General features: G+C 46.6%; 1 protein-coding gene and 1 long non-coding RNA gene across 2 annotated transcripts; both read right to left on the bottom strand.

The window, feature by feature from the left end:
- Positions 1-340: 340 nt before the first annotated feature.
- Positions 341-13,973, bottom strand: LOC134983456 (gastrula zinc finger protein XlCGF71.1-like). The gene is made up of 2 exons (XM_063949132.1): positions 13,818-13,973; positions 341-2,004 (listed from the first exon to the last, which is right to left on the bottom strand). Exon 2 carries the CDS (start codon positions 1,964-1,966, stop codon positions 1,184-1,186), a length of 783 nt encoding a protein of 260 aa, XP_063805202.1. The 5' UTR covers positions 1,967-2,004; positions 13,818-13,973; the 3' UTR covers positions 341-1,183.
- Positions 13,974-14,145: 172 nt separating this feature from the next.
- LOC134983438 (uncharacterized) lies at positions 14,146-15,422 on the bottom strand. The gene is made up of 3 exons (XR_010191642.1): positions 15,232-15,422; positions 14,361-14,448; positions 14,146-14,241 (listed from the first exon to the last, which is right to left on the bottom strand). It is a non-coding gene; the product is annotated as an uncharacterized LOC134983438 (long non-coding RNA).
- Positions 15,423-19,062: the final 3,640 nt, after the last annotated feature.

Raw genomic sequence — 19,062 nt, 5'->3', positions numbered from 1 at the left:
GGAACCATGTCATCTGCTGGTGTTGGTCCACTGTGCTTTATTAAGTCCAGAGTCAACGCAGCCGTCTACCAGGCTTTGGGAGTGCTGAACCCATGAATATGTGTGTGTATATATATATATATATATATATATACTTAGAAAAATTGCAGCGTCACTCCAGGACTTTGAAAAATCTTAGTAAATTTATTAAATCACAGGTCCAACGTTTCGGGGTCCGTAACCCCTTTGTCAAGGTGTGTGACACACCTTGACAAAGGGGTTACGGACCCCGAAACGTTGGACCTGTGATTTAATAAATTTACTAAGATTTTTCAAAGTCCTGGAGTGACGCTGCAATTTTTCTAAGTGTTACCCGATCCAGAGCGGAGGGCACCCAGGCAATTGACGACAAGGACCAGGAGTGCCGGGCATTAGAAACTTTTTATATATATATATATATATATATAAAATTGTGCCCAAGGCTGATTACTGCTTCTACAACAGATATAGGGGCTTATGTGACAGCCTGTGAGATACAGACATGGGGTGACACTGGCACAGCTGCCCATATGTAAATTGGCAATCATTATTAGGCAGAGCGGAGGTGTGTACCAGGAACGTGACAGTCAGACCGTATCCCTATCACGAGACTCTATTATAAGGACGTTTCACCACAACTGAGTCCCAGCCAACTGGTATCACCCACACCTGGAGCTCAGCTAAACAGCCACTTAGGATTGGTATTGGGTCACGAGTACACAGAGCAAAAGAGAGGCCATCGGCACAGCAGTGGTAGACCAGGGCATGACATCTGATTGTTTTACACAGTAGCTGCATGTATATTGCAAAAGGCATAGGAGATAGGACAGGACCTTGAGGAACATTGCATGGCAATGGTGATGATGAGACTACAAAGGTTCCTCACCTGTGTGAAGTCTATTGTGTGAAACAGCTGATTTACTTCTCAAACTCAGAACATGTGTAAGTTCTCTTATGTCTAACAAGATGTGATTTCCGTAGAAAACATTTCCCGCACTCAGAACATGGAAATGGCTTTTCACCTGTGTGACTTCTCTCATGTATAACAAGATCTGATTTCTGTGGAAAACATTTCCCACACTCAGAACATGGAAATGGTTTTTCACCTGTGTGTCTTCTCTGATGTATAACAAGATCTGATTTCTGTACAAAAACATTTCCCACACTAAGAACATGGAAATGGTTTCTCACCTGTGTGACTTCTCTCATGTATAACAAGATGTGATTTCTGTAGAAAACATTTCCCACACTCAGTACATGGAAATGGTTTCTCACCTGTGTGACTTCTCTTATGTGTAACAAGATCTGATTTCTGTACAAAACATTTTCCACACTCAGGACATGGAAATGGTTTCTCACCTGTGTGACTTCTCTCGTGTATAACAAGACGTGATTTCTCTAGAAAACATTTCCCACATTCAGGACATGGAAATGGTTTCTCACCTGTTTGACTTCTCTCATGTCTCACAAGATGTGACTTATGTAGAAAATATTTCCCACACTCAGAACATGGAAATGGCTTTTCACCTGTGTGACTTCTCTCATGTATAACAAGAGCTGATTTTTGTATAAAACATTTTCCACACTCAGAATACGGAAATGGCCTAACACCTGTATGCATTTTCACATGTAGAACAAGATCTGATTTCAGTGTAAAACATTTCCCACACTCAGAGCATGGAAATGGCCTTCCACCTGCCTTAGCTGGTTGATGGGTAATAAGCTTTGTGTTCTGTGTAAAACATTTGGCATCTATAGAACACGGAAACACTGTATCTACTGTCAGAGCTGTACCATATGCACCAATATCAGAGTGATCAGGAGAACATTTCCCAGGATCAGAGGGATCAACTGATAGAGCTGGATGTATAATTGGGGTAATGGGATTATCTCCTGGAGAATCCTCTCTACTGTCACTATCTCTTATGTCACAATCCGGGGATAACATTAGATGTCCTTCTGAGATATTCCTGCTTGTGTGTCCATCTGCTGGAATAAAATACATTATGGAAATAACGAGTTTTATGGTAAGAACTTACATTTGTTAAAACTTTTTCTGCGAGGTACACTGGGCTCCACAAGGAATGGACAATGGGGTGTAGAGTAGGATCTTGATCCGAGGCACCAACAGGCTCAAAGCTTTGACTGTTCCCACAATGCATAGCGCCACCTCCTATATCACCCCGCCTCCCTGCACAGGATCTCAGTTTTTAGTTAACCGGTCCAATGCAGTAGCAGGAAAAGAGATGACAACAGTTAGTAGCCACAACACCGCATACTCACGACAGGAGACGTGTCAGCGGCTAATTCCATACCAACCCAAAGAAGCTAAGTGCGTCAGGGTGGGCGCCTTGTGGAGCCCAGTGTACCTCGCAGAAAGAGTTTTAACAAAGGTAAGTTCTTACCATAAAACTCATTTTCTGCTGCGGGGTACACTGGGCTCCACAAGGATGGACAATGGGGATGTCCTAAAGCAGTTCCTTATGGGAGGGGACGCACTGTAGTGGGCACAAGAACCCGGCGTCCAAAGGAAGAATCCTGGGAAGCGGTAGTATCGAAGGCATAGAACCTTATGAACGTGTTCATAGAGGACCACGTAGCCGCCTTGCACAATTGTTCAACGATCGCACCATGGAGGTCATTCCGAGTTGATCGCTCGCAAGGCGATTTTAGCAGAGTTGCACACGCTAAGCAACCGCCTACTGGGAGTGAATCTTAGCATCTTAAATTTGCGAACGAAGTATTCGCAATATTGCGATTACAAACTTCTTAGCAGTTTCAGAGTAGCTTCAGACTTACTCGGCATCTGCGATCAGTTCAGTGCTTGTCGTTCCTGGTTTGACGTCACAAACACACCCAGCGTTCGCCCAGACACTCCCCCGTTTCTCCGGCCACTCCTGCGTTTTTTCCAAAAACGGTAGCGTTTTTTCCCACACGCCCCTAAAACGCCGTGTTTCCGCCCAGTAACACCCATTTCCTGTCAATCACACTACGATCGCCGGAGCGAAGAAAAAGCCGTGAGTAAAAATCCTATCTTCATAGCAAAATTACTTGGCGCAGTCGCAGTGCGAACATTGCGCATGCGTACTAAGTAGAAAAACGCTGCGATGCGAAGAAATTTACAGAGCGAACGACTCGGAATGAGGGCCCATGTTGGGCCGCCCAAGAAGGTCCAACAGACCGAGTAGAATGAGCCTTAATGTGATCAGGAGCAGAGAGACCAGCCTTCACATAAGCATGTGCAATCACCATTCTAATCCATCTGGCCAGATTTTGCTTGTGAGCAGGCCAGCCCCGTTTGTGAAACCCAAACACAACAAAAAGAGAATCAGATTTCCTAATAGGAGCAGTTCTCTCCACATAGATACGGAGAGCCCCTACCACATCCAAAGACCGCTCTTTGGGAGACAGATCAGGAGAAACGAGTGCCGGAACTACAATCTCCTTATTAAGGTGGAACGAAGAAACCACCTTAGGTAGATAGCCGGGACGGTCATGGTAAAATATCAGATATGGGGAACTACAGGACAAGGCACCCAAATCCGACTCTCTTCTAGCTGAAGCAATAGCCAGCAAAAACACCACCTTAAGGGAAAGCCACTTAAGGTCAGCTGAACCAAGAGGTTCAAACGGAAACTCTTGTATTGCCTCCAAAACCACCTACAAGTCCTAAGGAGCCACAGGCGGGACATAGGGAGGTTGGATACGCAACACACCCTGAGTAAAGGTATGCACATCATGTAATGTCGCAATTTTTCTCTGAAACCACACCGACAAGGCAGATATTTGAACCTTGAGGGAGGCCAGACGCAGGCCTAAGTCCAGGCCCTGCTGAAGAAAAGCCAACAACTTGGCTATACTAAACTTGGAAGCGCCATAATCGTTAGATGCGCACCAAACAAAGTAAGAATGCCAGATAGTAAATACGAGCAGAAGCCGGTTTCCGGGCCCGCAACAAAGTTTGATTGACAGCCTCAGAAAACCTTTTAGCCCTTAAGACGGAAGCTTCAAGAGCCACGCCATCAAAGACAGCCGGGCTAGGTCCTGGTAGACACAGGGGCTCTGAACGAGGAGGTCTGGGCGTTGTGGAAGTAAAATTGGACGCTCTGACGACAGGCCTTGCAGGTCTGAGAACCAGTGCCATCTGGGCTACGCTGGAGCTATGAGAAGCAGAATTCCTTTTTCTAGCTTGAATTACCCTGGGCAGTAGTGACACCGGAGGGAACACGTACGGCAGCCGAAACCTCCACGGTACCGCCAGTACATCCACGAATGCTGCTTGAGGATCCCTTGTCCTTGCTCCAAAGACCAAAACCTTGTGATTGCGTCGAGACGCCATCAGATCCACGTCTGGAAGGCCCCACCTTTCCACTAGGAGTTGAAACACTTCTGGATGGAGGCCCCACTCGCCGGCATGCACGTCCTGACGACTGAGAAAGTCCGCTTCCCAATTCAGGACTCCCGGAATGAATATTGCCGATATGGCCGGTAGATGGCGCCCTGCCCACTGTAGAATCCGAGAGACTTCCTTCATTGCTAGGCAGCTTCGAGTGCCGCCTTGATGATTTATGTAAGCCACGGTGGTGGCGTTGTCCGACTGCACTTGAACAGGACGGTTCTGTATTAAATGCTGGGCTAGGTTCAAGGCATTGAAGACCGCCCGCAACCCCAGAATATTGATCAAGAGGAGGGACTCCTCCTTGGTCCACCGCACCTGAGGGGAGTGTTGCTCCAGCACCGCGCCCCAACCTCTTAAACTGGCATCTGTCAACAGGACCCAGTCGGATATCCAGAACGGACGGACCCTGCACAGTTGTTGGTCCCGAAGCCACCAGAGCAGCGACAGACGGACCTCCGAAGTCAATGAGATCATTTGAGACCTGATCCGGTGAAGCAGGCCATCTAGAATCAGCCTCTGGAGAGGGCGAGAGTGAAATTGAGCGTACTCCACCATGTCGAATGCTGACACCATGAGTCCCAGCACCTGCATCGCCAAATGTATCGACACTTGCGAACGAGATAGGAAGCAACGAATCCTGTCCTGAAGTTTCAGGACTTTCTGCTGAGACAGGAACAACCGCTGGTTGTGAGTGTCCAATAGTGCTCCCAGATGCACCATGCTCTGAGCAGGGATCAGGGATGACTTCTTCCAGTTGATGAGCCACCCGTGGGCTTGCAGAAACCGGACTGTCACCTCTAGATGACACAGGAGAAGTTCTAGGGAATTTGTCAGGATTAACAAGTCGTCCAAATACGGCAGTATCCTGACCCCTAAACGGCGGAGTACCACCGTCATCACCGCCATGAGTTTTGTAAAGACTCGCGGAGCCGTTGTTAAGCCAAAAGGTAACGCCCGAAACTGGTAATGGCAGTTGCCAATCGCAAATCTCAGGTATTGCTGATGAGACACTGCTATAGGAATATGCAGGTAAGCATCCTGAATATCCAGGGAGACCATGAAGTCCCCAGGTTCCAAGGCCAGAACTATAGAGCGAAGGGTTTCCATCCGGAACTTGGAAACCTTCACAAACCTGTTCAATGCCTTGAGGTTGAGAATGGGCCGGGAGGACACATTCAGTTTCGGAACTAGAAACAGCAGAGAATAGTACCCCCGGCCCCTCTGTGCAAGAGGCACCTGTACTACGACTCCTGTATCCAGGAGAGTCTGTACCACCGAATGTAGAGTGTTTGCCTTTGTCTTGTCCAACGGGACATCTGTCTGGCAAAATCGATGAGGGGGTCAGTTTTTGAAGGTTATGGCATAGCCTCGAGTGACGACTTCCCGTACCCAGGCATCTGAAGTGGTCTTCAACCATTCCTGGGTATACCCTAGAAGCCGGCCCCCCACCCTGGGATCCCCCAGAGGGAGACCCGCCCCATCATGCAGCAGGCTCATCTGTCTTGGAAGCTAGCTGATGGGCCGCCCAGGCTCTTTTGGGCTTAGGCTTACCAGGTTTAGAAGTGCGGGCCTGCTTGTTGTACGCCTGACCTTTTGCTTTACCTGAAGGACAAAAGGGGCGAAAGGAAGTACCTTTAGCCTTCGAAACAGAAGGAGCAGTACCTGGCAGACAGGCAGCTTTGGCAGTAGCCAAGTCAACCACTATCTTATTTAAATCCTCCCCAAACAGAATATCTCCCTTAAAAGGGAGTACCTCCAGGGTTTTTCTAGAGTCCAGATCCACAGACCAGGATCTCAGCCACAATATCTGGCGAGCCAGGACTGACGTAGTAGAGGCCTTGGCTGCCAGGATACCGGCATCAGAAGCCGCCTCTTTAATATAACGAGAAGCTGTGACAATATAAGACAAGCATTGTCTAGCATGGTCAGAGGAGATTTCAGCATCTAACTCCAAGGCCCATGCTTCAATGGCCTCTGCAGCCCGAGTAGCTGCAATAGTGGGCTTTTGTGCAGCACCCGTGAGGGTGTAAATCGCTTTCAGACAACCCTCCACACATTTATCCGTAGGCTCTTTTAGAGACATAACGGTGGTGACCGGTAGAGCTGAGGAAACCACCCATCCTAGCCACATGTGAGTCCACTGGAGGAGGCGTTTCCCAATTCTTAGACACCTCCGGTGTGAGGGGATAGCGAGCCAGCATCTTCTTTTGAGGCACAAACTTCGTACCCGGGTTTTCCCAGGGTTCCTGACGTATATCAATTAGGTAGTCAGAGTGAGGTAAAACTTGTTTAATCATCATCTGATGCTTGAACCTATCTGGTTTCTTGGGAGGAACGGATGGCTCGGGATCATCCAGCTTGAAGCTTGCTGCCCTTGAAGTCTTCACTTTTTTCCTCAGAAAAAAGCTCTTCTTAGGGCTGCCTGGAGCAGCCCCTCTGTTATGTCCCAGCTTATGCACCAACTGACGAACTGAGCTCCTGTGCTGGGAGGCGGAGCTGTGCATTCTGGGAACAGTCAAAGCTTTGAGCCTGTTGGTGCCTCGGATCAAGATCCTACTCTACACCCCATTGTCCATTCCTTGTGGAGCCAAGTGTACCCCGCAGCAGAAATGAATTTTCCTGTCACAATTTTAATCTTGTAAAGATTATTATTAAAAATAGCAAATGACTATAAAATGAGTAGACGAGACCAAGGGTGTCACATGGTACAATATATAATTCTATAAATGACATTATTACCTGTAAGCATTGCTGTTGTGTTTATTTATTTTATTAAAACCAGGATGATTGGACTGGAGTATAACTAACACTGAGAGATCATGTGGCATTACTACAGGTGACATGAGCTGCTGCCATAATGTCTACTTCAAGAAGCCCAAATCTTTCTATCAGTAGCTGGAAGACTTCCTGATGTAGGGGACCAGTCCCTTGGAACATCCTGCCTCTGTCTCAGCTATTCGGCCACTGTATTCTCCTAGCACGAAACAACATGTTTGTTGCAAAAGGGGCAACAAAAAGAATAGATTGCTTTTTGGAGCACTCTTTTATAACAATTTGATGTATAAATCAATATGATATGATTATAATAGATTAAAACGTAACATTTAATTATTTCTTTTAAAATGAAAACGGGGTATTCTGAGTGGCGTAGACCTATATGTATCTGCCACCCTGTGCATGAATTCTGCTACATCCCCTATGTAAAATTTGTCTCCAAATCGACCAATGTATTTCCTGTGGTGAGAATATCATAGTCAAAAAATGCTACAATTTATCTCAACAATATTTTTCCTGTGGTGAAAATATTAACCATCATCGTCAAGATGCTACCGTCTACATATTATCTTGTCTATATGTCGAATGCACACCTCAAATGCATAGCATCTTCCAAGAAAAATTATTATAGCTATCTAATTGAATTTATCGCTCATACATTTGAACGCATCTGTGCTGTTAAGCAATCATGATTAGATTCCAGCTATTTTTTCTATTCAATACATCTGTAGCAATTCTAGCTTGTATCATATCAAGCAAATTTCTGGACCAATGTAACCGAGTAATTTCTCTCTATTCCCTATACCCATGTCCTATTCATAATGGCAGAGGGTATGGGTTCCGTGATCCTAATGCAGTCTTATTAGGTCCTCATGTGAAAAATTTCCCTGAATTGGCCCTTATCTTGCTCATTAGCATAATTTGAGAAAACATAGAGAAGCTAATTACCATAGAGGTTGGCATAAATGATACTCAATACCACAGCAAAGGCATTCCAAAATAGTTTTGCACAGGCATAAAATAAACAGTGCATGTACCGAGTATATCCCTCAGTAGATATTATTATTTCTAAATATTTTCTAAAAATAGCAGTGCATGAACCGAGTGTAACCCTCAATACATGGATAACATTTTTTCTCTCAACAATTTCCTGAGGATATGTCTCGTACCTGTTTGTAATAGTACCTGTAACAATTCTGGCTTATATTCTATCAGATAAATTTCTGAACCAGTGTAACAGAGTAAATTCTTTCTATCCCCTATATCCATGATACCACAGCAAAAGCATTAAGAATAATTTTGCATGGACATGAAATAAGTGCATGTACCAAGAATAACCCTCAATGTATGAAAAAAACTGTGCTGGGAAGATTTATACAGATAAGGATTCCGTACTGAATTGTTTAGCTACAGTCTTAGCTGGTTCAAAAAAACATTTGACATATTGTTTCCATAACTAGAATACTGCAGCATATCGTTCACCAATAGAATCCATGTTTTTTTTAAAAAAGAACCCTGTAATAAGAGCATGGGCGAATTGCCGACTGTGAAATTAAATCAATTTTTTCACAGTATAATATAATATTACTGTAATTTATACATTTAGTAGCCTAAACCATTAATAAATTGTGGATTCTAATAGCGTCATACATCTATATAGCACAATAGTGTTCAGAGAGAATAGTACAGTCCGATATGCCGTCTCCCTCATCTGCTGTATTCTCCTAGCCTGATACATGGAACGCGTGAGGTGACTCTCTCTACACAATATATCAGCTTTCCCACCTCTGCCACCTTCCCATTGCTTTCCTGGCACACCCGCTGTCTAAGAATACTCGGAGACGCTTCTCCAGTAACTACTGATGTAAACATTGATCTACTGTAAATACTGCTCTGACATACAGGACATTTATGTGACGCTTCTTTTCCCGTAACTATATACCTTATAATATCGTCTGGTAACACAGTGACATGATGTGAGGAGGAGAGCAGGAGTATAAATAAGAATTTACTCACCGGTAATTCTATTTCTCGTAGTCCGTAGTGGATGCTGGGAACTCCGTAAGGACCATGGGGAATAGCGGGCTCCGAAGGAGGCTGGGCACTCTAGAAAGATCTTAGACTACCTGGTGTGCACTGGCTCCTCCCACTATGACCCTCCTCCAAGCCTCAGTTAGGTACTGTGCCCGGACGAGCGTACACAATAAGGAAGGATTTTGAATCCCGGGTAAGACTCATACCAGCCACACCAATCACACCGTACAACTCGTGATAGTATACCAAGTTAACAGTATGAAACAACTGAGCCTCTCAACAGATGGCTCAACAATAACCCGATTTAGTTAACAATAACTATGTACAAGTATTGCAGATAAACCGCACTTGGGATGGGCGCCCAGCATCCACTACGGACTACGAGAAATAGAATTACCGGTGAGTAAATTCTTATTTTCTCTGACGTCCTAGTGGATGCTGGGAACTCCGTAAGGACCATGGGGATTATACCAAAGCTCCCAAACGGGCGGGAGAGTGCGGATGACTCTGCAGCACCGAATGAGAGAACTCCAGGTCCTCCTCAGCCAGGGTATCAAATTTATAGAATTTTGCAAACGTGTTTGCCCCTGACCAAGTAGCAGCTTGGCAAAGTTGTAAAGCCGAGACTCTCGGGCAGCCGCCCAAGATGAGCCCACCTTCCTTGTGGAATGGGCATTGACAGATTTTGGCTGTGGCAGGCCTGCCACAGAATGCGCAAGTTGACTTGTACTGGAAATCCAACGAGCAATAGTCTGCTTAGAAGCAGGAGCACCCAACTTGTTGGGTGCATATAGGATAAACAGCGAGTCAGATTTTCTGACTCTAGCCGTCCTGGAAACATATATTTTCAGGGCCCTGACCACGTCTAACAACTTGGGGTCCTCCAAGTCTCTAGTAGCCGCAGGCACCACAATAGGTTGGTTCAGGTGAAACGCTGACACCACCTTAGGAAGAAACTGGGGACGAGTCCTCAATTCTGCCCTATCCATATGGAAAATCAGATAAGGGCTTTTACAAGATAAAGCCGCCAATTCTGATACACGCCTGGCAGAAGCCAAGGCCAATAACATGACCACCTTCCACGTGAGATATTTAAGATCCACGGTTTTTAGTGGTTCAAACCAATGTGATTTTAAGAAACTCAACACCACATTGAGATCCCAAGGTGCCACCGGGGGCACAAACGGGGGCTGAATATGCAGCACTCCTTTTACAAATGTCTGAACTTCAGGTACTGAAGCTAGTTCTTTTTGAAAGAAAACCGACAGAGCCGAGATCTGTACCTTAATGGAGCCTAGTTTTAGGCCCATATTCACTCCTGCTTGCAGGAAATGCAGAAATCGACCTAGTTGAAATTCCTCTGTTGGGGCCTTTTCGGCCTCACACCATGCAACATACTTCCGCCATATGCGGTGATAATGATTTGCTGTAACTTCTTTCCTGGCTTTAATAAGCGTAGGAATGACTGCCTCCGGAATGCCCTTTTCCTTCAGGATCCGGCGTTCAACCGCCATGCCGTCAAACGCAGCCGTGGTAAGTCTTGGAACAGACAGGGCCCCTGCTGGAGCAGGTCTTGTCTTAGTGGTAGAGGCCACGGGTCCTCTGAGATCATCTCTTGAAGTTCCGGGTACCAAAATCTTCTTGGCCAATCCGGAACCACGAGAATTGTGTTTACCCTTCGCCTTCTTATTATTCTCAATACCTTTGGTATGAGAGGCAGCGGAGGAAACACATACACTGACTGGTACACCCACAGCGTTACCAGAGCGTCTACAGCTATTGCTTGAGGGTCCCTTGACCTGGCGTAATACCTGTCTAGCTTTTTGTTTAGACGGGACGCCATCATGTCAACCTGTGGACGACCCCACTGATGAACAATCATTTGGAAGACTTCTGGATGAAGTCCCCACTCTCCCGGGTGGAGGTCGTGCCTGCTGAGAAAGTCTGCTTCCCAGTTGTCCACTCCCGGAATGAACACTGCTGACAGTGCTGGTACATGATTTTCCGCCCATCGGAGAATCCTTGTGGCTTCCGCCATTGCCATCCTGCTTCTTGTGCCGCCCTGACGATTCACATGGGCGACTGCCGTGATGTTGTCTGACTGGATCAGCACCGGCTGGTGTAGAAGCAGGGATTTTGCTTGACTGAGGGCATTGTAGATGGCCCTTAGTTCCAGAATATTTATGTGAAGGGAAGTCTCCTGACTTGACTATAGTCCTTGGAAATTTCTTCCCCTGGTGACTGCTCCCCAGCCTCGAAGGCTGGCATCCGTGGTCACCAGGACCCAGTCCTGTATGCCAAACCTGCGGCCCTCCAGGAGATGAGCACTCTGCAGCCACCACAGAAGAGACACCCTGGTTCTGGGAGACCCCCCCCAGCGCCCTGCACCCTCAGTGACCGCAGTGTGAAGTGTGTATGAGGAGCAATGGCGCACAGCTGCAGTGCTGTGCGCTACCTTGGAGAAGACTGAGTCTTCATGCCGCCGATTTTCCGGACCATCTTCTCGCTTCTGGCTCTGTAAGGGGGACGGCGGCGCGGCTCCGGGACCGAACACCAAGGACTGGGCCTGCGGTCGGTCCCTCTGGAGCTAATGGTGTCCAGTATCCTAAGAAGCCCAATCCGGCTGCAAGCAGGAGAGTTCGCTTCTTCTCCCCTTAGTCCCTCGCTGCAGTGAGCCTGTTGCCAGCAGGTCTCACTGAAAAAATCTAAGACTATAACTTTCTAAGAGCTCAGGAGAGCCCCTAGTGTGCATCCAACCTCGACCGGGCACGAAATCTAACTGAGGCTTAGAGGAGGGTCATAGTGGGAGGAGCCAGTGCACACCAGGTAGTCTAAGATCTTTCTAGAGTGCCCAGCTTCCTTCGGAGCCCGCTATTCCCCATGGTCCTTACGGAGTTCCCAGCATCCACTAGGACGTCAGAGAAATAAGGGCTGATGTCTCCTGATGTATGAGATACACCAGAGAGTGTGGGGAGGAGACTGGTCAGATATCTGGGCTGGTAACACACAGTGACATGATGTGAGGGGGAGAGCAGGAGTATAATAGGGGCTGATGGCTCCTGATGTATGAGATACACCAGAGAGTGTGGGGAGGAGACTGGTCAGATCTCTGGGCTGGTAACACACAGTGACATGATGTGAGGGGGAGAGCAGGAATATAATAGGGGCTGATGGCTCCTGATGTATGAGATACACCAGAGAGTGTGGGGAGGAGACTGGTCAGATCTCTGGTCTGGTAACACACAGTGACATAGTGTGAGGGGGAGAGCAGGAGTATAATAGGGGCTGATGTCTCCTGATGTATGAGATACACCAGAGAGTGTGGGGAGGAGACTGGTCAGAACAGTGAGCTGGTAACACACAGTGACATGATGTGAGGGGGAGAGCAGGAGTATAATAGGGGCTGATGGCTCCTGATGTATGAGATATACTAGAGAGTGTGGGGAGGAGACTGGGCAGATCTGTGGGCTGGTGACACACACTGAGATGATGTGAGGGGGAGAGCAGGAGTATAATAGGGGCTGATGGCTCCTGATGTATGAGATACACCAGTGAGTATGAGGAGGAGACTGGTCAGATCTCTGGGCTGGTAACACACAGTGACATGATGTGAGGGGGGAGCAGGAGTATAATAGGGGACTGATGGCTCCTGATGTATGAGATACACCAGAGAGTGTGGGGAGGAGACTGGTCATATCTCTGGGCAGGTAACACACAGTGACATGATGTGAGGGGAGAACAAGAGTATAATAGGGGCTGATGGCTCCTGATGTATGAGATACACCAGAGAGTGTGTGGAGGAGACTGGTCAGATCTCTGGGCTGGTAACACACAGTGACATGATGTGAGGGGGAGAGCAGGAGTATAATAGGGGCTGATGGCTCCTGATGTATGAAATACACCAGAGAGTGTGGGGAGGAGACTGGTCAGATCTCTGGGCTGGTAACACACAGTGACATGATGTGAGGGGGAGAGCAGGAGTATAATAGGGGCTGATGGCTCCTGATGTATGAGATACACCAGAGAGTGTGGGGAGGAGACTGGTCAGATCTCTGGGCTGGTAACACACAGTGACATGATGTGAGTGGGGGAGCAGGAATATAATAGGGGCTGATGGCTCCTGATGTATGAGATACACCAGAGAGTGTGGGGAGGAGACTAGTCAGATCTCTGGGCTGGTAACACACAGTGACATGATGTGAGGGGGGAGTGCAGGAGTATAATAGGGGCTGATGGTTCCTGATGTTTGAGAAACACCAGAGAGTGTGGGGAGGAGACTGGTCAGATCTCTGGGTGGGTAAAACACAGTGACATGATGTGAGGGGGAGAGCAGGAGTATAATAGGGGCTGATGGCTCCTGATGTATGAGATACACCAGACAGTGTGGGGAGGAGACTGGTCAGATCTCTGGGCTGGTAACACACAGTGACATGATGTGAGGAGTATAATAGGGGCTGATGGATCCTGACTCCCCCACTGGGAAAATACATTAGTCTGTACTGACAGAGGAGGGTGTAGGAGAAGAGATTGCTGTAGTGACTGATAAAGGAGTATATGTGACTCTTTTCTGTAATAAGTGTTTATTACTCACCTGTGCTGATATCTGTAGGGATCTCCTCCTCCTTATACTGCTGATCACCCCTCACATACGTCTCTTCTTCTCCCTCTATATCTTCTGCCTTTATATCAGTCACATGCGTCTCTTCTTCTCCCTCTGTATCTTCTGTTTTAATATCAGACAGACGTTCTACCTAAAATATAAACCCAAAAAAACGTACACTATAATGACATTTGCATAGTGCTAGATTAAACTGAGGTGAAACAGTATAATATCAGTGTATAAGACACACAGCTGCTCTACAGATCATATAGTGACAGTCACTTTGGTATATTGGGGAGACCCTAAATCCCACCTACCTGATCCTCCTGTGGGATCCTGTGATTCTCCTCTGTACAATCCTGGGAATACAGAGGACGGGGACATCTCTCTGGGGTATCTCTGTTACTGGGCCCATCTGTAGGAGACACACAGTGACTGAGTACAGTGTATATATGTGATTATCAGATGATGTGTGTATATAGGGGGCCCCCATACCTGCTCTCCCCTGTACAATACATGACAGTCTCCTCTTACCCAGTGATGTGAGGGGCCGGTGATTCTCCATCATCACGTACTTGTACAGACCCCTGTGTTCCTCTATATACTCTATATACTCCTCCTCCTGCATGGAGACATAGGCAGTGACATCCTGACACCTTATAGGTACCTGACACACACAGTGATACAGTCATCACCCAGACACGTCCCCTGGTGTTACTGTATAATGCCCCATTCCCAGCAGTCACCTCTCCAGCCATCACCCAGACACATCCCCTGGTGTTACTGTATAATGTCCCATTCCCAGCAGTCACCTCTCCAGTCATCACCCAGACACATCCCCCGGTGTTACTGTATAATGTCCCATTCCCAGCAGTCACCTCTCCAGTCATCACCCAGACACATCCCCTGGTGTTACTGTATAATGTCCCATTCCCAGCAATCACCTCTCCAGTCATCACCCAGACACATCCCCCGGTGTTACTGTATAATGCCCCATTCCCAGCAGTCACCTCTCCAGTCATCACCCAGACACGTCCCCTGGTGTTACTGTATAATGTCCCATTCCCAGCAGTCACCTCTCCAGACATCACCCAGACACATCTCCGGTGTTACTGTAGAATGCCCCTTTCCCAGCAGTCACCTCTCCAGTCATCATTCAGATACATCCCCCAATGTTACTGTATAATGTCCCATTCCCAGCAGTAACCTCTCCAGTCATCACCCAGACACATCCCCCGTTGTTACTATATAATGTCCCATTCCCAGCAGTCACCTCTCCAGTCATCACCCAGACACATCCCCTGGTGTTACTGTATAATGCCCCATTCCCAGCAGTCACCTCTCCAGTCATCACCCAGACACATTCCCTGGTGTTACTGTATAATGCCCCATTCCCAGCAGTCACCTCTCCAGTCAGCAGCTGAATGATCTTGTTGGTGAGTTACAGGATCTTCTGGTCATTGTGTCGCTTATGTATCAGTGAGTGAGGTGGAGGCACTGTGATGGGGCTCTAGGTCCTGCTTAGTCCACCTGCAACACAGGGATGATTGCTGGGGGTCTCACGTTTACCGGATGTCTTCTTCACTATGCTGTAATCCTGCTAAATGGGGGAGACATAAATAACACTGTAAATACTCCCAGATCCCCTCACCTCCCCAGTCATGTCCCTGTATTATTACTATAGATACAAGTGATGTCACTGTGACATTCCCAGATTACCTCACCTCCCCAGTCATGTCCCTGTATTATTATTATAGATATAAGTGGTGTCACAGTGAAGCTCCCAGATCTCCTCGTCTCCCCAGTCATGTGCCTGTATTATTACTATAGATATAAGTGATGTCAATCTGACGCTCCCAGATCCACCTCTACCCCCAGTCATGTCCCTGTATTATTCCTATAGATATAAGTGATGTCACTTTGATGCTACCAGATCCCCTCACCTCCCCAGTCATGTCCCTGTATTATTACTATAGCTACAAGTGATGTCACTGTGACACTCCCAGAACACCTTACCTCCCCAGTCATGTCCCTGTATTATTACTATAGATATTTAGTGATGTCACAGTGATGCTCCAAGATTCCCTCACCTCCCCAGTCACTTCCCTGAATTATTATAGATATAAGTGATGTCACTGTGACACTACCATATCCCGTCACTTACCCAGTCATGTCCCTGTATTATTTCTATAGATATAAGTGAAGTCACTGTGACACCCAATCCTCTCACTTCCCAAGTCCTCTGTCCCTGTATTATTACTATAGATATTAGTGATGTCACTGTAACACTACCAGATCCCCTCACTTCCCCAGTCATGTCCCTGTATTATTACTATAGATATGTGATGTAACTCTAACACTCCCAGACCCCCTCACCCCCCCCCCCTGTCATGTCCCTGTATTATTAAAGATATTAGTGATGTCACTGTGATGCTCCCAGATCCCTTCACCTCTCCAGTCATGTCCCTGTATTATTACTAGACATATGTAATGTCACTGTGACGCTTCTAGATCCACTCACCTCCCTAGTCATATCCATGTATTAATACTATAGATATAAGTGACGTCACTGTGACGTTCCCAGTTCCTCTCCCCTCCCAAGTCATGTCCATATATAATTACTATAGATATAAGTGACGTCACTGTGATGTTCTCATATTCCCTCACCTCCCCAATCATGTCCTTGTATTATTACTATAGATATAAGTGGTCACTGTGAAGCTCCCAGATTCCCCCACCTCCCCAGTCATGTCCTTGTATTATCACTATAGTTATAAGTGATGTAAATGTGATGCTCCCATATCCCCTCACCTCCCCAGTTATGTCCCTGTATTATTACTATAGATGTAAGTGATGTCACTGTGATGCTCCCACATCCCCTCACCTCCCCAATCATGTCCCTGTATTATTACTACAGATATAAGTGATGCTTCTGGATCACCCCATCTCCCTATTTATGTCCCTGTGTTATCACTATAGATATAAGTGATGTCACTGTGACATTCCCAGATGCCCTTATCTTCCCAGTCATGTCCCAGTTTTATTACTATAGCTATAACTGAAGTCACTGTCACATTCCCAGATCCCCTCACCATCCCCAGTCATCTCCGTGTATTATTACTATAGCTATAAGTGATGTCACTGTGATGTTCCCAGACCCCCTCACCCCCCAGTCATGTACCTGAATTATTATTAAAATTATAGATATAATTGATGTCACTATGCTGCTTCCAAACTCCCTCACCCCCCCAGTCATGTCCCTGAATTATTATAATTATAGATATAAGTGATATCACTATGATGCTCTCAGATCCCCTAAACTCCCCAGTCAAATCCATGTATTATTACTAGAGATATAAATGATGTTACTGTGACATTTCCAGATCCCCTCAGCACCCGTCATGTCCCTGTATCACTACTATAGATATGTAATGTCACTGTAACACTCCGATATCCCCTCACCTCCCCAGTTATGCCCCTTAGTGTTCAAGCTAGGCTGTTTTAGTAGGGCACCGCACCTTGCCCTATTTTTTAAGGGCAAAATCCACCCTGCCCTTTCTGCGGCACCCTGCTAAAACTGCTGTCCGCTTCCTGCCCTCTCAGCGTGTAAAGATGTCTTGCTTGTGCGGATGACAACCATTTATGCTAGGAGAGCTTGGGGAAAGCCCAGCACATCATTGGTGCTGGGCACATCTCCAACAGTGAAGCCACCGGCCACCCACGCCCCCTGCAGTAACGTCTGTGGGCCGCACCGCCCACTTAAATGATGTTTTATGGCCACGAACCCTATTTTACATGGCCACGAACCCTTTTCAGATGCATGCGTGGCTTTGCTGTGTGCGCACACTTATGCCACCGCAGTCCAGGGCCCTGCCTAACAATATTTCTAGAGTGAACACTATCCCTGTATTATTACTACAGATAAGTTATGTATCTGTGACGCACCCAGATCCCCTCAACTCCCCAGTCATGTCCCTGTATTATTACTAGAGATATAAGTGATCTCACTGTGACGCTCCTAGATCCTCTTACCTCCCCAGTCATGTCCTTGTATTATTACTATATCTATTAGTGATGTTACAGTGAAACTCCCATATCCCCTCACCTCCCCAGTTATGTCCCTGTATATTATTATTATAGATATAAATTATGTTACTGTGACACTCCCAGATCCCCTCACCTTCACAGTCATGTCCCTGTATTACTACTATAGATATAAGTGATGTCACTGTGACACTCCCAGATCCCCTCACTTCCCCAGTCATGTCCCTGTATTATTACTATTGATATAAGTTATGTCACTGTGATACTCCCAGATCCCCTCACCTCCCCAGTCATGCCCATGTATTATTACTATAGATATAAGTGATGTCACTGTGATGCTCCCAGATCCCCTCACCTCCCCAGTCATGTTCATGTATTATTACTATAGATATAAGTGATGTCACTGTGATGCTCCCAGATCCCCCTCACCTCCCCAGACATGTCCCTGAATTATTATTATAATTATAGATCTAAGTGATGTCATTATAATGCTCCCAGATACCCCTCACTTCCCCCAGTCATGTCCCTGTATTACTGCTATCGATGACATCACCACCACTCCCAATGTATTATAATAATAATAATAATAATAATACCAGGACATCACAAGCTGCTGTCCCTGTATAATAATAGAAAGGGGAATAACAGAAGCGCTCTTAACACTTTAAACCAGGAGTTCTCAAACTCTGTCCTCGTGGGCCCACACAGTGCATGTTTTGCAGGTGACCCAGCAAGTGCACAGGTGTATTAATTACTCACTGACACATTTTAAAAAGTCCACAGGTGGAGCTAATTATTTCACTTGTGATTCTGTGAGGAGACCTGCAAAACATGCACTGTGTGGGGTCCTGAGGACTGAGTTTCAGAACGCCTGCTATAAACATTGAAATCCCTGAAAAGATTTTACAACCAAAGGAGTCAAAAGGCAATTCAAAATGTATTTTCTCTGACGTCCTAAGTGGATGCTGGGGACTCCGTCAGGACCATGGGGATTAGCGGCTCCGCAGGAGACAGGGCACAAAATTAAAAGTTTGACCACTAGGTGGTGTGCACTGGCTCCTCCCCCTATGACCCTCCTCCAAGCCTCAGTTAGGTTTTTGTGCCCGTCCGAGCAGGGTGCAATCTAGGTGGCTCTCCTAAAGAGCTGCTTAGAAAAAGTTTGTTAGGTTTTTTATTTTCAGTGAGTCCTGCT

The sequence above is a fragment of the Pseudophryne corroboree genome, assembly GCF_028390025.1.
Source record: "Pseudophryne corroboree isolate aPseCor3 chromosome 3 unlocalized genomic scaffold, aPseCor3.hap2 SUPER_3_unloc_15, whole genome shotgun sequence".
NCBI classification, from domain to species: Eukaryota; Metazoa; Chordata; class Amphibia; order Anura; family Myobatrachidae; genus Pseudophryne; species Pseudophryne corroboree.
The sequence above is the reverse complement of the archived record's forward strand: the minus strand, read 5'-3'. Positions and strand labels throughout refer to the sequence as shown.